This window comes from Sphaerodactylus townsendi, linkage group LG01, assembly GCF_021028975.2.
Source record: "Sphaerodactylus townsendi isolate TG3544 linkage group LG01, MPM_Stown_v2.3, whole genome shotgun sequence".
In the NCBI taxonomy this organism is placed as follows: Eukaryota; Metazoa; Chordata; class Lepidosauria; order Squamata; family Sphaerodactylidae; genus Sphaerodactylus; species Sphaerodactylus townsendi.
The window spans coordinates 94,784,768-94,811,526 of NC_059425.1; the positions used below are offsets into that span (position 1 = coordinate 94,784,768).

General features: G+C 42.1%; 1 protein-coding gene across 1 annotated transcript in view; it reads right to left on the reverse strand.

Moving 5' to 3' along the window:
* IGF2R (insulin like growth factor 2 receptor) overlaps positions 1–26,759 on the reverse strand; it is an 83,864-nt gene that overhangs the window by 16,455 nt on the left and 40,650 nt on the right. The window contains exons 18-35 of the mRNA XM_048487772.1: positions 26,586–26,748; positions 25,284–25,457; positions 22,649–22,750; positions 21,998–22,099; positions 21,387–21,540; positions 20,111–20,278; positions 17,375–17,518; positions 15,957–16,135; positions 14,341–14,428; positions 13,533–13,751; positions 11,781–11,914; positions 10,326–10,423; positions 9,791–9,927; positions 6,590–6,780; positions 5,695–5,821; positions 5,315–5,440; positions 1,691–1,959; positions 869–1,081 (exon numbers count right to left, since the gene is read on the reverse strand). Coding sequence (XP_048343729.1) covers positions 869–1,081; positions 1,691–1,959; positions 5,315–5,440; positions 5,695–5,821; positions 6,590–6,780; positions 9,791–9,927; positions 10,326–10,423; positions 11,781–11,914; positions 13,533–13,751; positions 14,341–14,428; positions 15,957–16,135; positions 17,375–17,518; positions 20,111–20,278; positions 21,387–21,540; positions 21,998–22,099; positions 22,649–22,750; positions 25,284–25,457; positions 26,586–26,748 — 2,788 coding nt within the window. The remainder of the gene's footprint in view (positions 1–868; positions 1,082–1,690; positions 1,960–5,314; positions 5,441–5,694; positions 5,822–6,589; positions 6,781–9,790; positions 9,928–10,325; positions 10,424–11,780; positions 11,915–13,532; positions 13,752–14,340; positions 14,429–15,956; positions 16,136–17,374; positions 17,519–20,110; positions 20,279–21,386; positions 21,541–21,997; positions 22,100–22,648; positions 22,751–25,283; positions 25,458–26,585; positions 26,749–26,759) is intronic.

The following is a 26,759-nucleotide window of genomic DNA, read 5'->3' on the forward strand; positions in this document are numbered from 1 at the left end:
ATACCACCTCTCTCTACAAGCCAAAAATAAGTACCACTGTAAAGAAAAGATTGTCATAGTCTTCTCCTTGATGAACTCATTTATAGCATGGAAAGGATTTAAAGCTATGATCCCCTCCATCTGCAATCTGAAGAGGTATAGTCTCTAGTGCGACCTCTTCATCATGCAGAATGGAAGTGGTACAGCTCCAAGCATGTTTCTTGGAATGACTGGCTCTGGACACAGTAGGAGTGAGAAACAGTTATTCCCTGTTTCTCAGCTTCTGCTTTGTTCCATAGCTTTTAAAGCAGACCAGGAGGTGTGAAGGAACCTTTAGAAAGCTATAGCATCAACTCAGAAATTTAAAGTAAAATTTGAAAAGATTTCCTTCTTCACCAAAACCCTGTCACATTTTAATGGACTGGGATTCAAACAACTAGCTTGTATCCATACACTTGCCCTGTGAGGCTAGACTTTTAAAAAAAATCCATTTGAATAGCAGGCATTTTCCTTCACCCCAATACCATAGCATAAAAGAGACTTGCCATGCGACATAAGGAATTGCAGTTCAAAATGTAGAAACCCAAACCACCTTGGGAGATTGAACCTTATGTCAGGCAAAGCCACAGCACAGTGGAAGTAATTACTTGATAGTGCCCTCCAGGTGTATGTATAAGAGGAAGGGTTAGTACAGGCACATAGAGAGTAGAAGGGTATGCAACCCCAAACAACAGACTTGCAAAGATTATTCTTTGAAGACTCCAGCCAGCTCAATAGCTTTACCCATTATTGTTACAGAAGACCCAAGCAACAGGGCTTCCATTCCAACAGAACATTTTTTTTGCTCAGGAATTTTATTATTTTATTCCATTCATACTGTGAGACTTACTATAGGATCACCAGTCACTGGGACCATGCATACAGCTGCTCCAGGTGGACAGTTGACATCTTTGATTGGGTTTAGAGGTTGGCAAATATTTATATAAAAGTCTGGAACAAGGCCAGTCATATCATCTTCATCAAATGCCTCATAGGAACCCGTTTGATGGATCAAAGGAGAGAGGTCAATTATTGTGCTGCCATTTGTAACAGAGCATTCCATCTATGGATGGGAAAATGGGAAACATCATAAACTGGCACTTGACATGCCACTTGACATTTTACTAGTGGAAAACAACCCAGCTAAGCCAAGTGTAATGAATCATATGAACTGCTGTAAATGTCCCCAGCTCATCTTGGTGCTTTTGTCCTTCTAATTCACCATCGCCTCTTATGCATTTCACCCAATTCCACCCTTCAGCTTCTTCCCACCTCTTCCCACTCTTGTAAACACAACTGACTATATTCATGATCTAGGTTCTAGCTCACACACACTTATTTGGAAGCCCACAGTCCAATGAATGTAAGTACCAACACATGTCCAGGGTTGAGCAGCTGATTAAGGCAGACTGTATCTTATCCCCGAAGGGCGGTATACTAAATTGAATAAATAATAATAATAAATTATTATTATTATTATTAGGCTTTTCCTCTCAGCTTTGCTGCTCTGTACCACAGCATACACACCGGCCCAGCATGACATCATGCAATGAAGGGCTAAGTACATGCCCCATGAGATCACCATTTCCCTCCACATCCAACCCCTGCCTCTACCATCGCTTGTGTTACTGATTCCTTTAAGCAGAATTTGGTGATGCTTTCAATTGCTTACCGCTCTCTCCTCTTCACAGGCTAAAGGAGTGTGCCACAAGAAGTCATAAGTGCACGTTGTTTCATCAAAGGCATTGAGGGAAGGCTGGCTGCCAGGGCCAGCATTGCTCCTGCACAGGAAACTGAAATAGCTAGTATACTTCAAGTCAGGATTTGCAGGGCAAGGGTCTCCATCTTTGTAGACAAGTTTCAGCACTTTATTTTCATAAGTTAACATTTTGCTTAGTCTTCCAGCATTAATTTGCTGTTTGCCAGCAGTAAGGCAGATCCCTGTTACCAAGTTTAAAAGTGAAGCATTAGTGTTTTTGAAGATGCTCAAAATTCTGTCCAAGCAATTTATATTGGTTTACAAAATGTATATATACTCTGCCTTTCTGCTCTCAGAAGCAGCTAACAGACTAAAAGCAAATAAAAAATCTCAAAAGCCATTAAACCCAAACAAAAACACAACACTAAAACAATTAAAGCTATGTTAAAAATACATGTACAATAAAAAACACAAACATAAAAATGATAATTAAAACAATAGAGCAAGAAGGGAACACCAGATGAAACAAAAATGTATTTCCTTCAAGCAGAAGAAGGCAAAAGATGGGGACAGACCATTCTCCTTGGGGCAACAGTTCCAGCATCAGTGTCACAACTGAAAAGGCCTTCTCCTGGGTGGCCACCCACCTGATCTCAGAAGGCAGGGACACCTGAAGCAGGGCCTCAGAAGATAACTGTGGCAGTCAAATAGGTTCATAAGTGATTAAAAAGTCCTTTGGGTAGGTCAGTCCTTTGGGTAGGTTAAAGATCAAGAGCAGCCCAAAAACAAACCTGGAGCTAGTGAAGATAGCCCAAAACTGGAGTCATATAGTCCTTATGACCCACTCATCAACATCTGAAAGGCAACATTTCCTACCAACTGAACTTTCTGAGTACTTCTGAAGGGCAGTCCTATGAAGAGTGCTTTATAGTAATCAAATCTAGACTAACCAGTGCATTTATCACAGTAGCCAGATCCTTTCTGACCTGGGAAGGCTGGCAGCAGTGCACCTGCGCTGGAGAGAACGGTGCAATTATACATGTATACCTCTGAGGGGAGTGCAACTGCATCCAGAATGGGCGACACATTAAGTTCCAGGTCAGTGGATTGTGAAATCCACTCTTGATCAGCTACATTTTAATACATACAAGTGAAAAATAATTGCACTAGTTGCATAGTTAATTCAGAAAAAGACTAGCTTTGAAGACTTCAGGGAAAAAACAGAGGCCCAGACTATTGTCTAAGGGTTAAAGAAACATGAACTCTGGTTATAGAGCAAATTTCTTATGATCATGTCCTGCCCATCTTCGAAGTTTGAGGACTCTTTGAGAATATCAGATATAACATGAAGAATAGAAGAGTGAGCAGGAAATCTATGGAAACTGAAAATTTAGTTCTCTTTCACATAAACACATGTATTTTCTCACACAACAGCACCTTTGGACTCAACCCTAAGAGTAGCAATGAAGAGAAACTACTGGTTGCACAAGTAACGGATTGAAGTTTTTCAGTAACTCATTGCATTAAGGTAGTTCTGCGTGCTCAGTTCCCAGTTTGTCAAAATGGGAGTAATATGGCCAATCACAGAAGTTTGTGGAGAGAATTCATTAATCGGGTATTACTTAAGAAAATAAAATTTGTTTACTCTCTCAACACACAGCGGTGGAAGGAACAATTAACAGTCTGAGATATGCAGATGACACACCACATTCACTGAAATGACTACAGATGAAGGTTAAAGCAGAAAGCGTCAAAACAGGATTATGCTTGAGCATCAAGGAGACAAAAATAATGATTGAATAGAATAGAATAGAATAGAATCTTTATTGGCCAAGTGTGATTGGACACACAAGGAATTTGTCTCCGGTGCATATGCTCTCAGTGTACATAAAAGAAAATACATTTGTCAAGAATCATAAGGTACATAAGGTGATTGCTGGGAAATTTACACAACTTTGGGGCTGACAATGAAGAACATGAAACAGTTCAAGATTTTCTATTGCTTGGCTCAGTCCTCAACCAAAAGGAAGACTGCAACCAAGAAATCAAATGAAGATTAAGACTGGGAAGGACAGCCATGAGCAATCAAGAAAAGAGTCTTCAATGTAAGGATGTGTTGCTGGCAACCAAGATCAAGCTAATTCATGCCACAGACTTCCCTGTTGTTATATGTCCGTGGTGGCGAACCTTTGGCACTCCAGATGTTATGGACTACAATTCCCATCAGCTTCTGCCAGCATGGCCAATTGGCCATGCTGGCAGGGGCTGATGGGAATTGTAATCCATAACATCTGGAGTGCCAAAGGTTTGCCACCACTGTTATATGTGGATGTGAAAGTCGAGCAATGAAGAAAACTGGCAGCAGGAAAAGATTATTCATTTGAAATGTGGTGTTGGAGGAGAGCTGCGTGTGCACTGTGGACTTCCAAAAAGACAGATAAGTGGATTTTAGATAAAATAAAGCCTGAACTTTCCCTAGAAGCTAAAATGACTACACTGAGGCTATTGTGCTTTGGTCACATTATGAAAAGACTAGAAAAGACAATAATGCTAGAAAAAGTTGAAGCCAGCAGGAAAACAAGAAGTCACAACTCTCAGTTTGCAGGATTTGAGCAAAGCTGCTAATGAATGTATGTTCTGGAGGTCATTAATTCATAGGACTGCTGTTAGTTGGAAGCAACTTGAAGGCACTGAACATGCACAGCAGTAAATGGAGTACCCATCTCAAAGGAATTTTCCAGCCTTAGCTAGTTCACTGTCTTTGCAGGTGAACATTATTCTTCCCTGCCCTCATCACCATTTCCCAGGCAAGCTTAATTAAAACATGCATTGCTGCTGAGAATCCCTGTTGGGAGGTGGCTGTTTGCTCATTCTCTGGACAGCCCCATGATTGGTTGTGAGGGGTCAGCAGGGTATGGACAGCATTTCCCATAAGAGTAAGCAAAGAATAATCTAGTCTCTTTTTAATTTCCCTTCTTCCCTCCTTGTGGTCAGAAAAAAACTCATAACAAGCTCTAGAAACTTTAGGCCTCAAGAACCAACTATGTCGTGATAGGACTTTTGTAAGTAGTTAGCAAGTTAGCTTTGTTATTTTCTATGCATCCTTCATTGCCAAATGGTGTTCCTTTGTTTTTAAGTTCCTTTCCAATTTTCTCTAATAAAACTCATTTTGCTTATAATAGGTGTGAGTTTACTGACCAAGTTCAGAAGCGCTTGGTTGCATTACTGTACAGCGGCTGGCCTGTCACTATAACACCCCCATCCACACTAAGATTCTAAATTCGGATTTAATCACATCAGTATGCAGAGCATGACTGGTTCCCAGTTTTCATACTCAGGGAAAGGGGGAGGAGGAATAGGCTAGGAGAACACATGTAAACCATGTTCAAATTAAACTGGAGTTTAACTGCAGCTTGGCATGATGCCTAAATGCAGCTCTAATCTCTAACATGCATAAGATTGCAAACAGAATGGGTTACCCTTTTGCTAACCTCAAATCAGCTATTGCTGATTTTGTCTACTTCAATAGGGTTGAAGTGGAGAGGGGGAGTATTTTTGATGGGCTCAACAAGCTACTGAGAGGACGGCAAAGCTTACCAACTCCACTACCACAGGAGCTTTTAGCTTCATCACACACACTCAGCTGGATTGTTCTTTGGTTCCTGAAGTCACGGACAGTATAGCCATCCTGCCTCTTTAGAGGGTTAAGGTCAAAGAGGTGTCCTGTAAGAAAATGGAAAGGGTGAGAATAAAGGTGGGGAAACAGTAACAGTACTGCAGTGAAAACTCAAGGAGCACCTTCTTTTGTCAAAAGACAGAAGATGCTCAAGTGCCACTGCTCTGTCTCACAGCGAGAGGGCATGAAACAAAAACCAGCAGTAAGTAACCAAAGCCCCCAGCCTGCTGCTGCTTCACCTGGGCAGAAAGCTCACAGCCACTTCCAGCTATGACCCTGTCAGGCCCACAAAGGAAATTACCTGTAAGGGGGTTGGTTACTTTGCAGTTATTCTGAACATTGCTTTTCAGAGGACAAGCAGCAGCAGTGAGCCACAGAAAAGTATATTCGCATTCTTCTATTTCCGTTATTAGCTCTGGCTTAGAGTCCTAAACAAAACCATTAAAAAAGTGAAAAACAGAAAAAGAGTGGCACAAAAGTATGGCAGATTTTCATAAAGCAGCAAATACAGCAGTGGCTGCTGCCAGGGAGTAGCCCTTTTTCTCTGTTGTTAAAATAGCTCTAGATAGAATATTAAGTCCAGCCTAGTTATTCTGACTTGTCACTGAAAGTTAAAATAGCTGTGAAGGAGGAAGAGCAACAAACTAACCATGTTAGTTTTTCAGTCTGCAATTTGCAGTGGGTGAGTACAAAAGGAAAGGGAGGCTTAATCCCCCTTTTCATCATTTCATTCAACTCTGTCCACGATCTTCCCACTAGAATTATTTACTTTAAGGAGAAAAACATGCAGGGAAGTTTCTCCTCACAGAGCAAATAGTAGCCAAGGTATCCCACCCTGATCTGAATGGGGACTGCCACCCCGATTCCCCGCTATTTGCATTTCTTATTTTCAAAACTGCAGTTAGATTCATGGATCCCTCATCACATCTACTGAACCAAATTTCTTTTTCTTTAAATATAGGAAACTCATAAATCAGCTACCCTGTGTTCCACACACCTCCTGAGGTAGGTTTCATTATCTGTATTTCTCTGCCACAATTGCTAAGGGCAAGGGGAGAGTTGGACCATGAATCAGGTTCGGAGGGAAGCCAAAGCTGTTGTCTATATGCACTCAGGGTTTTGTATGCTTCCACCAAATGTGCAGCTGTTCTCCTCCCTTCCCCTCTGTGAAATCTTATCTGCTAAGACATACTTACAATTTTATCTTTATCACACAGCAAGCGTATTATTGTGGACTTCCTGCGGATCTGGTCTGGACATTTTTCCCCATTGATGTATTTAAGAACAAAAATACCATTTTCTCTTCGTAGTCCCACAGTCACCTCACCTAAGCTGACATATTTGGATTCATTTTTTAAGCAAACTGCAGTGTCTGGTGGACAGAAACCTATAGTTTGGCAAAAAAACAAACAAACCAAAACGGTAAGATTTTGAACTGTTTCCTTGCCTGTCACTCCAACATTCTCTCGCTTCTATTTCTGTGGAAGTAATATGTTCAAAAGTATGTCAAACTGAATATAAACTTGACCAAACACACCTGAAGCTCATTCACACATGCCTTTTAAGTGGCCTACTCCTTAAAAGAAGCCACTGCCCTCAGTTTGCAAGACCTCAGCAACACCACTAATAGGATATTTTGGAAGGCACTAATTCATAGGGAAGCCATGAGTCTGAATCAACTTCCAGAGAGGTTTTCAAAACTTTTTGGGCATGCTAAATTCGTTCAGAGGCGTTCACACTGGGCCAACTATAGACTATTCTTGAATAGTCATGCAAAGATATTATTTTTCACCAGTTGTACACACAATCAGTCCTTTCCATGCATATATCACAAGTCTGGTGATCTTTTTAGACATCTAAATATTATGTTATGGAATTCCAAGCCTACCGTATATACTTGGGTATAAGCCGAGTTTTTCAGCCCTGTTTTAAGGCTGAAAAATCCCCCCTCAACTTATACACGAGTCACCGCTTACCAGTCGGCTCTTCAGGCCTCTGCCAAGGCTGGGGGCGTGGCCCGGGATGAAGTCCCTGCGGCTGCACAAGCCGCTTGTTGCTGCCCTCCTTATTTGGGCAGTGACTCCCCCTGATGTCACTGCCCAAATAAGGAGCTCCCTCTACCTCCTGCCTGAGTTTGAGAAGGCCCAGCCAGCTGGCAGGCAGAGGGAGCCACTGCCCAAATAAGAGGGAGTCACTGCCCAAATAAGGAGCTCCCTCTGCCTGCTGGCTGGCTGGGCTTTCTCAAACTCAGCCGCGAGGCAGAGGAAGCCCCTTATTTGGGCAGTGACATCAGGGGGAGGCTTCCCACCCTCGGCTTATACGCGAGTCAATAAGTTTTCCCAGGTTTTGGTAGTAAAATTAGGTGCCTCGGCTTATACACGGGTCGGCTTACACACGAGTATATACAGTATATTAAACAGCAAAAATACTCAACACAAACTCGGATGAATATCCTTGTCAGAATTCATCATCTGATGGATTCTTCTGACACTTCAGCAATTCTTAGGGAAAGTTTGTGTATACATTGCTTGTGGCTGACTCAGAATACTATTCGTCAATCTACTTTTTTTAAAAAAATGGAGTTGGTTCAATTTGTGACAGCGTATTGATACAAGTCATTGTTTGATACAGCAATCAAGCTATGAGAATGAACGTTTCAGCTAAGACTTCAGCATACTCTTCCTTTTCTATACATGTGAATAAACCATGTTAACTCTACAGCTCATGAATGGGATAAAGCGCAGTATAGGCCAAGCCCACTAAATCAACCCAAACTCCACAGAACAACAGCTCTTCTTTAGACTTGCTCATAAAACTCTTGCCCCTTTCCGAGCTACTGGGCAGAACCTGATGTTCCAGGGACCAAGGAGAACTGTTTACACCCCAGCTCCTGTTTGAGACCATGTCAAATTAAGCAGCAGCTACTCATTTATTAGTACAGGAAGTAGAAAGTATGAGCCTTTCTACACAGGGATGAGCCTTCTTTGAATATTTGTGTAATTATTAAATTGTATTTAAACATCTGCCAGAATTTTCTTAGGTGCATTACATTCATTTGATTTTCCTAAACTTCCCACTTCCACCTTTTTTTTTTTTTACATACCAGGTAGGAATCAACGTTCCTTGTTACGTAGGTCATCTCCCTTGATTCAGAGGAATGTCATACCCAATGAGACTGGACTAGTAGGCTGCTGCACATACAGTATGTCATGAAATAGCAATCACTGTAGAAGATCTGACATGCTGACTAGCAAAGCAGACAGATATTAGTGTGCACAGCATGACTACATGGCCACTCTGCTTTTTTGTTTTCTTCCCACCCATATTCTCCAGTTGTCTTCTTCTTGGTCTACTATGTACTTTATGAAACAGAACTCCAAGTTCCCTAACAACTCAAGCAGTGTGCTAAGTCAACTACAATTCACATTTGACTGTATGCTGAACTTTGTACAGGCTTGAGATTATTAGTCCAACACAAAGTAATGTTCTTCCCTTATAACTGTATATAAGGTATTCAGATTCATTCTATTTTGCTAATTCATCAAGAGTTGGGAATGGTTCATCTACTCTGTGGATTGTTTAATCCTGACTGGATCTGACTTTCATTTGTGTTCTGCAACAATGATGATCTAAGATACTGGACCGTCTCAACCTTTCTGTAATAGCTCCCCTCCCATTTGGTATAAAACTCCATGCCAACTAAATATTAACACTTCATGCATCTGATAAAAGTGGATTCTGGCACAGGAAAACTTAAGGCACAGAGGTATCCAACAGTAGAATGTCATGAAAATTTCATTTAAAAGTCATAAGACCACCACAGCATTTAAGCAAAACTAATGATCACAATGTCTGAACACTGTATATGTGCCTGCACACCTGCCATTAAGCCATAACTAACTGATCCCGTAGTGTAGTTAGCCTTAGGGTAACAGTAGGGCTTTCAAGACAAGAGACATTTGGAGGTGATTCGCCACTGCCTGCCTCTGCATGGTCTGAAAGAACTGTTTACTTAGCACTGAACTTTTGGCAATCTGATCCAAAGCAACAACCGCTAAAGTTCAGGACTAAAGCCGCTTCCACACATGCACTTTCAATCCACTTCCAATGCACTTTGCAGCTAGATTTTACTGTGTGGAATAGCAAAATCCACATTTAAACAATTGTAAAAGTGCATTATTTTGCATGTGCGGAAAAGGCCTATGTGAGCAGGTAGCTATTTATCTTGCCTTGGATCTCAACAGCATTTCAATAGCAGAGAAAACTTCCCAACCGTGGCTGTTCTTAAAACAATGTGGCCTGCAAAGAACACTCCTCCCCCCACCAACACCCCTTCAGCCATAATATGTACATAATGAATCACTAGCATGTTGTTACAAACAGTAGTCAAATATTACCTGCACTTTGATATGGAACTAAGGATTTACAGATGTTAATGTAATATTTCTGTGAGGAGGCAGAATCTGAAATTACTTCCCAGTTTTCTTTATACCGTGTAAGAGAAGAGAGATCATATGAGTTGCCGTCACTATCTCTGTAATAAAGTAAATATATGTTTTTTGAAAATGTCCTGTAAATAAGAGGATCAATTCTTATGCTGTGCAGACAGTACAGAACTGCTTCTCAAAGCTACCAAATAATTTATACCTGCTTCTAATCTCAAATCTCAAACATGAAGTTTGTCTAGCTGCAATACTGTCCTACTTTGTTTGCACTACTCTGAATGTGCTGCAAGAAGGATCCTAAAGCAGAACTGACACATACGCTGACACCCTCCAGTTTTTTAGAGATGTCTAAACTCTATCTAAGTTTCAGATTCCTAGGAATATCTTACAAACACTGCTAAATTAGGCTGTGCATTAATATTTTCCAGAAAGAATAGCAAGACCTAAGTAATACATTCTAAAACCCTGCTTAAATAAGATAACTTACTTATAGGAGCAGTCTATAGATTTGTAGGGTGGGCAGGCAAATGGGGTGTGCCATTCAAACATATAGGTACAATCTTCAGTTTCCTTCAGAAATACAGGCTGAAAAACAAAGCAGATCTATTACATTTAGCCATTAAGGTAGAAATAATGTTACAAATCCTCATTATGAACAAGTGATTGTACAGAATAAAACAAAATCTACTTTGGTCAAAATGCTAATGCATCCCAAAACTGTTAAAAAATGAAAATAGGTCAACAGAAAGTTCAGGAAAACAACTGAACCAACAAGTTTAACTGTAGCCATGTTAACGGTGACAAGAAACATTCAGCCAAAATGGCATGATTTTCAGTTAGCTCTTGCTGAATCTGACCTTTTGGGCATCAGATAGAACTATTTACACAGAAAAGAATCAGCAGCTGTTCAGGGCGTAGCCAACTATACCTCTGTCATTCATGTACTGGTGGGCACAAAATTTAGCACTAAGAAATTCTTGCAACAGTTCTTAATTACAGCACTGAACCAGCTGTTTTGTGATTAGAGTAATCTTTCTCTGCTTCGTGCAGTTTTTGCAAAATTCATTTTAATGAAAGTTGCTCCTTTGCCTTCCATTTCTCTCAGGCACCTATCCCCCGCAATGCACAGACTCTGCACAAAGCCGTGACACAGCTTCTGTCTTTGTGGAACAAGTCTGATATGCAACAATGCAGAGCTGTATCCCCCCAGCCACTAGGGCAGTGGTGGCGAACCTTTGGCACTCCAGATGTTATGGACTACAATTCCCATCTGCCCCTGCCAGCATGGCCAATTTGCCATGCTGGCAGGGACTGATGGTAATTGTAGTCCATAACATCTGGAGTGCCAAAGGTTCGCCACCATGGCACTAGGGCAATGTGAATGGAATTTATTTGGTTGTGGTGGGTTTTCCAAGCTGTGTGGCCGTAGTCTGGTGGATCTTGTTCCTAATGTTTCGCCTGCATCTGTGGCTGGCATCTTCAGAGGTGTATTACAGAAGGAAGTCTGTTACACACTGTGTCCAGAGAGAAGGGAATATTTGGGGTATCTATTGTCCATGTCCCAAGGTGGGGAACCAATCAGTATTTGGGTGGAACTTGTTATGCAAAGATGTGGTTGATAGTATTGTATTGTGAGTGGGGCTTATCAGTCCAGGGTATTGCCTTCGACAATACATGGAATTTATTTGAATTCCCATTCAGCCAGCAAACTCCCTTTCCATCTCCCAGAACAATGTGTAGAACCACATGATTCAGTCTGAAAGGGGAATCAGGAAAAGCTACCCAAGCACCATCCCTGCTCATGGAACTCCAGCAACAAAAAGATCTGCCAGGAAAAATGGTATCTGCCAGCATTCTCTGATTGTGATTGGCTGTACAGAATCCACTGTCAGTGACTGTCACTGACGTGTGAAGAAATGGGAGCCCGATAACATCTGCTTACCTCCAAACTGTCATGAGGATCACAGTAAAAAAATATGGCCGTTGACCGCTGGTATATTTTGTGGCATATCTCTCCCCCAGTATAGTTAATCTTGATCAATCTATTTTCAAAAGTCAGCTTTGTTGTGTGCAATCCTAACAGTAAAATATTTAACAGAAGTATTAAAGAAAGGTTGGGAACATTTGGAGGATAGATTTCAGATAGGATTACAGGTGGCTAGCGGGATTACTCTCTGTCCTAATGTTCTACATGCCATGTACACTTATGAAAATCATAACGACATCATCCGATCTCATTTTTTGCTTCCAATCTTATTTGTTTTAATAGAATATTGATGTAGGATGACAACTTATACTGGCAGTGCATCAGAAAGCTTTCTGTTGCATTTTGGGTGTTTCCTCATGAGGAGGTGGCAGTGTCCACACCTACTGACTTGGTACCAATCACACAGCAGGCTTTGAGGTTTGGACCAGAGTAGGATGCAGAATGTGGGGAATGAGAGTAGATAAACTGCTAGAGTGACACATGCTCTTTGTATTCCAGTCTGATTTGGGAAAACCACCAGACTCTCTTTGATCCTCTTGTTGCCTAGATCTAGCAGTGAAAAAAAGGTGGCCCAACAGGGCATATGGAACTAGCCAATGTTGATGGTGCACATCTTGACAGTGTAATCTTGGCAAAGCAGGGGTACCGTGTTTCCCCGAAAATAAGACAATGTCTTATATTAATTTTTGCTCCCAAAGATGCGCTATGTCTTATTTTCAGGGGATGTCTTATTTTCGGGGAAACAGGGTACTTTGCACAACTGTTGCTACACTTACGTTAGTGATACTGAGTGGCTCAAGAGCCATGCCATCTATGGATCTCCTGAGCACTGTTCTACAACACAGCATCCACCCAATGTTTCAGGAAAGCTAGTGAGGCCTGGTGAGCATTAACTGGTGAGCCTTGTGGTTGCTAGGTGATTCTCATTTTGAAACAACTGTTACTGGAGGACAAGTAAACTGAGGTTCAGGGCTCATGCCAGGAATGGAATTAAGGGTTTCTCCATCATCCATCCCCATCTGCAGCCTTTGTCTCATCTTAGTACCTGAGTGGCTGTTCACAGGAGAACAACTCTCTACTATGTACCCCTGAATACTTGCCTGAATAGCACTAACTTGCAGGGCTATATGTCAAGATGACAGAGGCCATGTACTGTACAGTACTTCAAACACTCTACAAATTTAAATGTTACAAGTCACGGTGGCCTAGTTTTTAGTATCAAATAAAAACTGCGAAGGCCAAAGTTCAAATCCTCAAATGCTGGGAGGTTTACTGGGTGACCATGCACCTTGTTCTCAGCCCATTCACCTCACAGGAACCCTGGGGGAAATCACATGCTGATCTGAGATTATAGGAAGCTGGATTCAAGAGGCATAACCCTACAGTATTCCAACTAACCTTAAATTTTGGTGAATGCATTCAACTTCAATTGGGCTATATCTGATTGTAAAAGCAATGGAACCCTAAGGAATGAAGGGATTTTTTTTTGTATCTCTACACTTTTGGAACATGATGCTTTTTCCTACACAGTAGCTTCCAAGAGGCCCCTCTAAAGAGCAACAACAGGAAGATTCAGGTTTTAAATTTAAAAGGTCCATTTGGGCATTCACTCCAGAAATCTATTAGGCTCTTCATATGCCTGTCCCTGCACAGCCAGGCAGCCCTCCGTTTCCATGATAGATTCAGAAAATCCCAGAAAGACTTTACCTGCTATTCTTTTAGTAAATGGGTTTTGCGTCTTTATTTGACATGACGATATTACATCATTCTGGGGGGGTGGTTCTTTGCACTTCATTGTTGTCAATCCCTGGCAGATACTGAAGTAGTAGTCATATTCATCAGTGCTGACTTTTATTTCCTTTCCAGAAAGTGGCATTAGGTTATACACATAACCATACCTTGGATCTTTCACTTGACAATTCTCACCTGAAGAAAGAAGAAACCTAAGACATGCAGCCACAAATAGAACTTACTGTTATGCACGAATTTACAGCAAAATCTATACCAGATCAGCACACTGACCCGAGATATTAGATTAAATATCTCTACACTTGTACTTGCCTTCTGCTCTCTGGATAGGACATGCTGCTACATGCTGCCAAAGATCTACAACTGTCCATTTCAGCATGTCATTGTAGTTGATATGATTGTTTAAAATGGAGTGATTTCCGTCAACTCCCCTTCTTTCTGCATTCTTTTATCGAGCTGCATGCCCTACAGCTCCCAGATCATATAGATTAGGGGAGGCTTCCAAGACCCCCTTCATGCTGTTTCAGGAGTAGCTTGGAGTGGAACGCAGACCGATTGTGTCTAATTCCATCTCCTCTCTACAGCTACTTGTTATGTGTCGCGTTTTGTTCATGAATATCCACCAACTACCAGCAGAGGTTTTGGAACACGCCCAGCGGAAAAGACAGACCAGAAACATCTTAGTCAAGCAGCACCTCTACACAAAAGCTTTTAGAAGTGCAGGTTAAAAAAAAATAAAAGACCAATTCCAAGCACTCATACTTGCCTTCTGCTCTCTGGATAGGACATGCTGCTACATGCTGCCAGAGAAACACAAACTCACAATTCTCTTCATGTTGGAAGACTGGTGATCCCTACAGCATAAAAATGAAGACAGTAGGGAGTTGGCCAATTTTATATATTGATATACATCAAGTTCAACCCATCCTCTGCCTACATATCCCACAAATCACTTTTCCAATGTTAAGATATAGAACGAGAACTCCAGTTTTTCCAAATTCTGAGTAGCACTAGTTCACAGGATTACCCACGAGTCCAAGAGTCCCATTGTTCGCTTATCCTCTAACAGACCCAAATTCAGTTTGCACCTTTCGGTATGCTGCAGTTTTTGTGGAAATGAATCCTTATAAAAGGAAGAAGCTGTTTGAGCTGGAATGACTGTAGTACAACGCTTTCTGTTACAGAAGCACACAATTTGGCTGTTGGGATAGAGATCCCATGACAGAAGTACTCTCAACTTCTGCCATATTTGAAACATCGTAACACAACATGCTTTTGGGTACTTGGAAATTGATACCCATGAACGAAGCTATAGCCTGTAAAGCAGCCCTTTTATGAAAAAGGTCAACACTGTCTCAATTGAACAGAGCTCAGCAGATAACTGAATGTCTACAAGACGACCCCTCTGAATGAGTAAAGCCAATATTGTCAATTCATTGTGATTTGTGAACCACAACAAAATTCCTGATCAGAATGGTAACGTGAGTCCCAAATAACCTACTGTCCTTCAAGAAGAAAGCACATAATGTAGATTGCTATCCTATTTACCGTCATAGAATACAGGACAAAAAAGTCAACTGATTTGAGATTTCTCTCTAGATTTCTTGGGGAGGGGGGGGAGGATGGATATCATGGACAAAGAACCCTTGGATAAGATCCACTGAGAATGGTGGTGCTTTTCTCTAGCAGGGAAACTTTGACTTACAAGATAATGTATTGGTGGCTACGAGTACAGATGGCTTTAGAAGAGGGTTAGAGAGATTCATAGAGGAGGGGTCCATCAACAGCCATGGTGAGTAAAGGGAGTCACCTCAACATGCAGCGGAAACAAGCTTCTGAATACTAGTGCTAGAGGTCAACATCAGAGGAAGGCCCTGTCTTTCTCTTTTGGCCCTCCGGAGCAACTGTGTGGGGCAGGATGTTGGACTAGATAGACCATGGGTTTTATCTAGTAAGGTTTTCAAGAGTCTCTTTTACTAGTGAAAGAGGCTCTTCCGCTGGAACGAAATGCTACAAATGGATAAACAAAATCCAGTACTTTACACAACCCTACATGCCTGACTGGGCAGCAACTGCATCCTGGATAGCACCTGAGTAGTAAACAGTGAAGTCAAATAGTTGCTCCACACATGGTGCCTCACTTCCACCTAGGAATGGATAGTTACCAACCCTGCCTAGAGGCTAGAAGGGGGAGACTGTGCTAAGCAGCGCATGCAAGTGGCTCATTCATTCTTCTCCCATAAGAACAGAAAAGAAATGCTGCCCTGCACATATGCAATGAGGTACAGTGGGGTAGCCAACCTAAACAGGGGGTAGATGGACCAGCCCCAACCTGTCAAACTTAGCAGTCTGTTCAACTGAATCCATTCGCACAAAGCTTACCATAGACTGGTCACACTGGAAGATGATTCGTGTGGAGTACTGCTGGTTACCTCTGCATTTGTCCCCATTCAAGTACACAATGCTAAGGGACCCATCTAAGGCCGCTTGAGGACTTATCTTAATCACGCCAAGACTCTGACCTTTGTCTGCATCCTTCATGCAAGCTCCTATTGAACCACCTGCAGCCAAGAGGGAACATTTGCTTTTACATTCCACAAAAAAAAGTCACACTGATCCTTACATTTAAAGTGCTTTCTACTCTCTCTGAAGCCTGACAAGACAAAGGTAATGCTAGTTGGTAACACTGAGGTCTTGGAAGATATTCTGATTCCTACATTTGATACTCAGTTGTTCAGGGTCTAGAACAGGGGTAGGGAACCTTTAACACTCAAAGAGCCATTTGGACCCGTTTTCCATGGGAAAAGAAAACACTTGGAGCCACAAATAATTTTTGACATTTAAAATAAAGATAACACTGTATATATTGGGTTTTTTTACCTTTTACTCCGCTCATTCTGAGGAGCGCATGGATGCGTCGGCAAGGATGGGGCCAGCGGCTCGGCCTTGCCGGCCGCCGGGAAAGCGCCCTACCCCGCTCCAACGGGGCAGGCGAGGGGGAAGCCAGCGGCGCCGCCCAGCCGGCCATCGAGGCAGTTGAGAGGCACCCGCCCTGCTGTTTGCAGGGTGGGCAAGGATGGGACCAGCAGGCCTCGGCCTCGCGGGAGCCGCAGAGTGCGCAAGCGGAGCGCAGAAAGAGCCGCTGTCTTTACGCCCCTCTCGAGCCGCAGGTTGCCTACCCCTGGTCTAGAAGTTACGCCTGAGCTAGCATTATGGCTTTAGAAGCAAAACATGAAGGTTCAGCTGCGTTCGCAAACATGCTTCCTTTCATGCCGGTTTCCTTGTGGAATGGAATTCGGGACACGTGAACCTCACTGACTTTCAACAACCCTCAAGAGTTACGCTTACTTACGATTAGTATGCTTTCTGGTAGTTTGTGAACTGCCCTCTGACTCAATAAGCAAGCTCATCTGGTACAGCTGAATTACTACCAGGAGCACTGCCTATACTACAGTCACTCTATTGATTACCAGTAAGATCCTGCATTCAGTTAAATGTGCAGGTGATTCACTTTAAAGTCCTTTCTAGCCTCAGAACAGTTCAATTCAGTTTCATCACCTAAACATAAATGAAAGCCATTGTGGCCTAGCCACTACCTAGCTGAGAAAAAAAAATTCCCTCAGCACTCAACTAACACACCCAACACTGTGGCACACAAGCAATTAAATTCAATGGCAGCCAGAGAAACTAAAACACCACTCCAGTGTTTTGCAGAAGGAAGAAAAGCATACACGTGGCCTGTTGTACTGGCACCTTTCTGAACCAATTTCACTACAGAAGTAATAAATTGAGATGCTTACTGGGGCACCCCTGTATGTAGGGAAGAGGTTTACAAACATTCAGATAGAAAGTTCTTCTTTTTGCATCTTTTGAAGTATCTAGTGCCACCCATGGCTCACTGTCTTTGCTCAAGTCACTTAGGTCATACTCATTGCCGACAGAATCTAAAAACCAGGAGACAAGAAAGCTTTATTAAGCACACCTCATCCAAGTGACTACTATATTCACAGATTACTGACTGAAGAGCAACATGTGACTTTATTTCTACAGTGTTTATGTTCGTGATGAACTGGCAAGGAGGGTCCAATGGATTGGTCACAAGGTTATCAAGGAGAGCATACCACAAGAGTGCTAGTTTCACACCACTACCCTCAGAGAACCTTTTTCCAAAGGTTTCAGGACTTATTTTTTCTTTCATTCACTTGTGTCCCTGAGCAGGAAGAAGTACAGGGAGAAGAACAGGAAGAAGTACAGGAAGAAGAACAGAAGAGGGTAATCATGATGATTTAGAGGTAGAGCACTTTTCCTCAGAGAAAAAGCTGAAAAGCCTGGGATTTTTCTGTCTAGGAAAAAGACCACTAAGAGGAGAATGATAGAGGTTTATAAAATTGTGCATGGGATAAAGTGGACAGAGAACTTTTTCTCCCTCTCCCAAAATACCAGAACTTGGGGCACCCACTGACTTTGACAGACAGTAGATTCAAGACAAACAAAAGGAAATGCGTGATTAAAATATGGAATCTGCTGCCAGAGGAAGTACTTATGGCCACAGGGATAAATGGCTTTAAAAGGAATTTAGAATAATTCAGGGTGGATAAATCTTTCAGTGGTTACTAGCCACAGCAACTATAGGGAAAGGAGGAAAAATCAGGGGAAAGCCTCTACTTTGCTGGCCCAACAGAATAACTGATCGACCACTGTGTGAGACAAGAAGCTGAACTAGATGCAGCACTGGTATGATCCATGCGGGTTCTTATGTTCTTAAAAGCAACTGACTGGCAAGAGGCTTTGGGACCCAACCAATGATGTCAATGGTGCTGGTTTTCTGCTTCCAGCTGTAATCTTGGAATTAACTTTGGCAAAAAGAAACTACTTGGCATCCCAAATTAAACCGCCCTATACAAACTCCAGAAGAATGTAATCTCTGTATATTGTCGAAGGCTTTCACGGCCGGAATCACTTGGGTGCTGTGTGGTTTCCGGGCTGTATGGCCGTGTTCTAGCAGCATTCTCTCCTGACGTTTCGCCTGCGTCTGTGGCTGGCATCTTCAGATGATCCTCTGAAGATGCCAATACAGGCCACTGGCCGATACTGCTAGAAGAGCTCCACAGCACGCAAATGTAATCTCTGCTAGATAGTCTAATAACCACACCATAGATCAGGGGTAGGGAACCTGCGGCTCTCCAGATGTTCAGGAACTACGATTCCCATCAGCCCCTACCAGCATGGCCAATTGGCCATGCTGACAGAGGCTGATGGGAATTGTAGTTCCTGAACATCTGGAGAGCCGCAGGTTCCCTACCCCTGCCATAGATGAACGAATGTTCCTACAAATAATTTATTCAAGCATGGCACAGAATTTAGCTAGGTATTTTACAAACCTGTTAAAAGTGCTACTGCTTAGAATGTTCTGGCTAAACATCAATTTTGAACATTTATTCATCTTTGATTCCAAACGAGCAACAATTCAGTACCTTGTAACATGTCCAGAGGCAGAGTGAGGGGAAACTGCACCTGGGGTGCACACACGTCCTGCACCCCTACCTGCCCCCACCCCTGGAACGTCCCCTCCACGGCCCAGCCATACCTCCACCGTGGCTCCGCCAGTGGCGTCACACACACATACACGCCCCATTGGCACTACGCCACTGAACATGTCTTTACTATTGTCAACTCATTAGTTTAGGCTGTCTAATAAAGCATAAAAATTAAGAAAGCAAGAAAGCACTTTTTCATCTAAGTCACATGTGGGAGAAGAGTAACCTACTTTGGGGGAGCGGGGAGGTATATGTGGCTTTAATGAATCAAAGTTGGTTAAAGGAAAGTGACGCAATTTCATTCCCGAGAGATTCCACACACACTTTCACAATCTTTAATGTGTTCTTTTTGATCTTTAAAACCTTAAACAGCTTGAGTACTTGAAGGACTGCCTCCACCCATACCAACCTGTCCAAGTTTTAAGACCAACTGATGAGGCTTCCTGCAGGAACCTACATTATTTGAAGTTAGTCTGACAGGGACTCATGGGAGAGCCTTCTTGGCTGCCGCCCTCCTGGTGTGGCACTCCCTCACCAGAAGGTGAGCTTGGCACAGTCTTTTCAGGCCTGCAGCAGGAGATGAAAGACTTCCTTGATCCAGAAGACATTTCAGCCAATTTAGTTATCTATTGCTTTACTGGTCTGGGAAGCTTTAGTTGTTGGCTTATGAGGATTTGCAATTCTATTTTATGCCATTTAATGTTTAAATGCCCAAGTTTAAATTGGATGTCTCAAGGTGAGGCAGAAAGACAGCATATGGAACACAGAAAAAGAAAGAAGTTGGAAAATCAAAAAGTTAAACAAAAAGTTTGTAAAGCACAACCGACTGCCAAATTAAACATGCTAATATTGTTACAACCTGAGTATTAAAAGTCTAATGCCAACTAGTTATGCAATGTCCCCGTAGTGTGCTTGGATAAAAATGTTTGCTCTGCATATTGTGCTATTAAAAATAGAATCCCTGGATTCCAGGGCATCTTCCTGATTTAACTGACTTACCAGTAACCTGACAGTCTACTGGAGCAGGTGGGCAAGCCAAGGCTGTATGAAACTCGAAGTAGGTATCAATAAAGTTCTGTGCAGAATTTACTTCTTCATGCACAAAACTGAGTTCTCCGGGATAGGAGTCGTTGCAGATAAAGGTCACTGTAAAACGGTCAGTCAGTCCTGAGGAATGAAAATGTTTCAAAACAAAATATCAAGCAGCAGCTTCTAAACTTTAAAAAAGTATTTTGCACCTTTTAAATTGCAAACACATTTGTCCCCCACAACCCTATTCTCATGACAATTCAGCATTGTAATGACTCCCCACCCCCACCCCCCAGCCTTCTAGAACAAACTCTAGTGCTAAACCTGTAGTCAAAATGAATGCTGAATAAGTAGGAGCATAATTGCCCCTTAGCCTTCCCAGCACCTCCCACTTTGGTCAAAATCCCCTCAAGTCAAAAATCCATCAAACCAAAAGGGGAACTCCTGAGACTCATGGTTCAGAACCTACAACATTTAAGAGTTGGTGCACCCTTTTTGCAGTTTAAAAATCTGCATAGTAGCTGTAGTATCAATGCGGACCAGTGAGACCTAGGTGCAAGCCCCTGGGCCAGCCAGAGCCACTACACATCTTTGTAATACAGATAAAGAGATTAAAATGGGAAGAAGGCCACATATGCTGCCTCAAACTGCTCAGAGGCAGGGCAGGTATAACAGTAATGTATCACAACATTAGTCACCTGTATATTGGCCTATGCAGCTCAGAATTTATTGAACTCTGACTAGCAGTGGTGTACTGCTAATGGGGCCATGTCCCCAGGCACATGCCACCTAGCCCCACCCCCTCCCAGACTCCCTGCAGGCTGGCTCCTGCCCTCCTTAGGCTCTGGGGAGGGCAGAATCTGGCCTGAAGGGAGGGGGGGGGCTCAGCAGCGGATGACTCAGGCAGGAGCCAAAACGCAAGGCCAGCCCAGGAGTGGCCTGTCACCGTGACATAGTCTGAGCCGCCCCCTCCCCCCACGCCCTCCCTGCTGGCTCCTGTAAATGGGGTGTGGGGAGCTGGGCGGGGGAGGTCATGGCTCTGGGCACCATTTAGGCCCGGTATGCCACTGCTGACTAGTGTGGACAACCTGGGCTTCCAACTCTTGATGCTACATCAGAAGTCTCGTAACCTAACCTTCTCTACATATGACAGCCAGCATAATGAAGGCTACAAATGTTGGTGGTGCAGCCTAGGTCACTAGTAGCCAACAGGAATAAAGCACATCGTAATTCTAAGGCAGTTTACCGGTGTAAGTAAGTGTCAGATATCCTTCTGTAGATAATTGAAGGGTTTTATTCAGTTTCACCAAACGGATGCGATTCAGATCGTGCGTTTCGCACCCAGCAGCTGGACTACCATCAATGCTCCCGCAATCTTTCGCAGGTCCACAAATATTTAACTAAGAGATTCAACACACAATACTTATTAGTTACTCTGATGACTCCTCAAGGTACTAGCTTTTCATTTACAGACTGTCTTTATTCATTCAGCTATTCTTTCTGCACTGGCCTCATTCTGGCACAGCTATCAGTACATTAGGCAGGGCAACTTTCAGTGCCCTCCCAAGTCATCTATGTGCAATACATAAGTTCTACATTTGCCAGCAAGATTTAACAGTCTCACACAATTGTGCTTGTACTGCTTTTTAGCCTTCAACAGTCTTCTCCTCAATTAATTTGCTGCTTAGTGATCACCAACTGAAATGAATATTCTTTTTATGAACATGGAAGAAGAAACTTTAATGCTTTGTATTTTCTGCTTATGAGTTGCTCTTAAATTACCAATTATACAGCAGAAGGGCATAAACCTTGGCAACATGTTCTACACTTGAAATAAGAAACAAGAAAAAATATTACCAAGTATGCCTTTCCAACGTCTGTGACAACATATCCATGTTTTGAAGCTAGTGATTCCAGGTTAAACTCAAAACCACTGTTGGGATCTTTTACAGAACAACTCTGCAAAAAAAAAAAGGGCGGGGAAGAAAAGTCAGAAAGGAAGAGAAGAGATTTTGATTACAACATTTAAGGTACTTCACATTTGAAGATGACAAGTCAAGGGAGATAAATCTTCCATACAGACAATGTAATCCTGCAATGAATTATTCCAGTTTAAAGCCAACTGAATCAAACAGAGTAACTCTGCATAGGACTACACTGTACAAGACCAATTTTAGGCTACCTTCAAAGTGAACTGTATGGTTGCATTATTATCACTTTAAAAATCAGAAGAATGAAATTGAAGCAGGATTACTGGGACCCACAGAAATTAATTCTTTTTAGTTAAGAGGACAAAATTGAAATACAGAAAGTGCCTTTGAGTTTACAGCCAGTTCTTCTTGCAATTGCAGATGTCAAAGACCATGAGTTTTCTTTCCTGCAAAATTTGGTGGGACCAACTCCAAGGTAAACATGCACAGGATTTGGATGGTACAGATTCTAGATTACCAAAATGCATTAATGTACATGAAGCCTACAAGATTGTCTATTACATGCTCTGTTCCTCACCTGAGAGTCTCCTTCTGTTACTGAGATTGGACAAGCAGCTTCAGTTTCCCACAGAAATGTTGCAACACATTCTTTAATCTCCAAGAAACTTGGGCTGCTACTCTGGAAATACAAGCAATAAGGCAAGCAGTGCTCAGAACAACGCAGCTTCATAAGGGCCAGAAGGACTTATTGTAAGTTTGTTGTAATTTCTGATACTATCATTTTGGGATACAATTTCTGTAAAAGCTACAGCACTGGCAGCAGAAAAATATGTTTTTCACCTCAGTGACCTTTTGATACTTCAAAAATGCCAATACTTTTGCAGAATAACTTCACAAACAAGATCATATCAACAAATTACACTGAAGTACACACAAGTTACGTTTCATATAATATACAATATTCCATTTTTGGATGTTAAAATGCTGAACATAAAATTGAGGAATGTATTTAAGACTTCAGTGGATCAAACTGGTATTTAGTGTATGATGAATATTCCATTCTAGCAGCAAAGCCCATTTTATGAACAAAGAAAATGGGCTCTACAAACTGTTGATGGATTAAGTGTGCCCACTGAGAGGGGTCAAAGCCTGCAGTCTTTCTCCACATACACACACACCGGTCAATGTTTGATATTTCACTCTCTCTCTTTCTCGCTCACACATACACTCACTCCCAACCCCAGAGTGGGTTGCTCTGCTTGCAACAATGGATTATTCTCCCCCACCCCTTTATTCTTTTGCTGCTATGTGCTCTGTCCTCGTTGCTCCCCTCATGTGTGCAGACTCTGCGCTTGATTTGTCTCCTGTACTCAAAATGTTGCCTCAGGCCCATATCCTGGTCAAATGGGTGGAAGAAAAATCAGGAAGGAATGAAAAAGTGGCCGCCATGGAAACAAAGGTAGGGGGAAGGCAGTCAAGAAATGGCAGTGGAATGGATGGACGAAAGGAGGGATGGTGGGAATGAAAAAGCAGCCACCTTTCAGTTATGAGGTACTGGGATTGTGTCACAGTGATTGGGTGGGAGTGGGGAATAGTCAGAGCCATCCTGCACCTCAGAAATTGGAGCCACTGCCACTGCATGCCTCATGTCCAAAGTCGCTTGCACTGAAGCTGGCAAATGCCTCACCAGTGCATGATGATTGGCTAGAAGTTCATCGTTGTCACCTGGCCAGGCTCTTACTCAATTATATATAGAGATAATCCAGCCAGATGACACTGAACAAATGGACAAATTATAGTCTCTTTTGAAGCAAACTTTAGCTAGATATGGGTGATCTTAGGTACTTCCTAATAAATTGGCATTCACCATAAGCTTGATTTTGAGCTCAGAATTCTATGGGCCATCTCATGGTGTCATAGGTTGAGTGTCATAAAGCTCGAGGAGTCCCTCCTCCTAGAATCCCCATTCTCCCATCTAAACTTATCTGCACTGCTGCAAAAGAATGATGTAACAGTACAAACAGGCAGCTGAGGGGAGTGAAATTCTTGCTGTCGTCTTCCTTTCTCTTCTTCTCCCAGCAAAGCAACTTGGACGTGTAGTGCCCAAGGAACCCAGTATATTCTTGGAATGTCCAGCACCATCATGCATCACAAGCCCCTGATGCATTCTACGAAATGGAATTTAGTTCAATCTGAAACTTGAATTCTGAACCTGGAAATTCCTCTTCTCTCAGCTTATAAACAGATACCTGGCTGGCAATTAGACCCCATCTTCCCATTCCACAAAGGTCCACTACAATAATGGAGGAGAGGGACACAAACATATCTCCAGAGGCTGTCTATCATATACCATTTGCATAATTAGTAATTTTCTTTCAAATATTTTTATAATTGCTTTTTATTTTTATAACTGCTTTTATTAGACACATAATTAGTAATTGTCAAGCTACAGAACAATGGGGGAGGGGAGCACAAAGTTCCAGGGAATAAGGAAATCCTGAAGAAAGTGATTCTTTCATTCCCCCACCAGACTACCTGGGTAGACTGAATGTCCCTGATGAGAGACCCGAGCTGATCCACGCCCACCCCCTCAAAATGGCTTGAAATAGGGAGCTTAGAAAAGTATGCTGCTTGTTCTTTGGCTTCCAATTAAGAGGGCTATGGGGGTGAGGCAGGCATCTATGGCGCCAGAGCAGATGAGAGACCAACAACTGCTTACCTTTAGCACACAACTTTAGACAAGGCTTGTTTAAAATTTGAGATTTGTTTACAATAAAGGAGACTACATTGAAAGAAAAAATTTCCCAAAAAAGCTACACTAAGGTGAATTATCACAGTCTAGTTTGCCTCGCCTTTCCAATAAATATAAAGAAGACCCTGGAAAAAAGCCCCGTAACTATTAGTGTCCCATTTAAAACCATTTTTCCCAGGGAATGGGAAATCCAAGTCCATTTCTACCAGCTCTTTTATTTAAAAAAAACACCTGTTGTACTTCAGGCATCAGCACAGATAAGACAAATGCACAGGATATTCCCACTATGAAAGGTGCAGTACTAACATCCTGTTGCATTACAAGTCCAAACTACACCAAGAGAAATTCAAGAAAGAAGCCAGGGTGTACCTACAAATGCACCTGCCTTTACGTACAGATTGCCAACCAGATGACCTACACATTCACAGTAAGAGGAAAAGCAAGTTGTCCAGCCACTTACAGTAGTGCCCTTAGAGCAGCTAAGATGGATCAGGCTTGTGAAAGGTACCGCCTCATTTTCGCCACACAGAGATCCATTGGTGTAGTTGAGGAGGATTCTGCCAGGACCTTCAATAACTGGCCCATGGCTGGCAATCCCAAGATTGCTGATGGAGGCAATTTCGGAGGAACCAGTCTAAGGTGAAAATACAAAGCACAGCAAGTGTTTTTCCTCTAAAAAGATTGTTTTATATCACATTGTGATGAGTAACTAACAAACTAAATAAACAGCATAATATTGTTTTAAATGTAGGAGATGTTGTTCAAAAAAGCACTGGCCGAAAAAGAAAGAGGCCTGCAGACTGTTAATGCTGAAATGAAACATGCTTAAGAACAAAAGAAAGGGCAAGTAGGGAAAGGAATAGCACAATATTCTTTTAGAGCCAGAATTAAAGGGTCATCAGAAGGAAAAATAAAAATGTTGTTCTTTTCAACATAGGCAAAGATGAAGATGCACACAGCAATGCACAGGAGGATAAAAGAGAAACCAGACAAAACTGAGCAAATGCTTAAAGACAAGCTTAACTGAAAAGGGTAAGTTAAACAGAATGAAGTAAAGATCTATGAAGCGTGATAAAGAGAATACAAGTAGTATTCTCAACATGAGCAAGGAAAGTAAACAACAACAAAGTTGTGTAAGCAACATCTCCTCCAAAAGTAGGGATTAAGGACAAACCATGAATCATCACATCTATTCCCATTTCTTCTCTCTTTTAAACATCACAATGTTTCAACTTGCTTATCAGTCAAACAGAAGTCAAAAGTGACAACAGAGAATGTTATTTTGTAATTCCAGGAAGGCAGCAATACTAGCCTGCTGATGCCACAGACAAGAGCCTTAAGACACCTTATAAACTAATAAACATGTGGCATCAAGCTGTACAAACTACAGCCCAAAAAACTCCAATTATTCCATAAAAAGTGTGATGATACAAGCAAAATCTTTTGATGACCCTCTCCCCCAAGAAAACCTAGGGCAGCTGTACTGTTGTCAAGAATTAACATATTCCTGGCTTTCAGAATCCACAAAAATAAAATAAAATAACTGTGGTTTATTGCTACAGGCTCAATGAGCAAGAAATTCTACTTTCAAAGTAGCTGCCTCCAGCAAACTATTACGAAATCATCTTCACTAAATCACTGCAATATTCCAGAATAAAGGATGACACTGGAGGCACCTGCACTTGAAGCGTGACCACTCAGTTCTCTAATTTGTTTGTATGATTGGATTGGTTTTTTTTAGCACTAGCATGGAGATACTCACAGCAACATTCTTGTACGTCATTTCACAGACTGATGCTTGTCTGTCACAGCCTGGGACAGGATTTAATGGACGACAGATATTTATGTAATATTTTTTGTGTGCACCCTCTTCAGAGCTGCCCATTGCAAACCAGTTTTCCTTTCTGTCTCCATATAATGATAAACTGAAATTTAA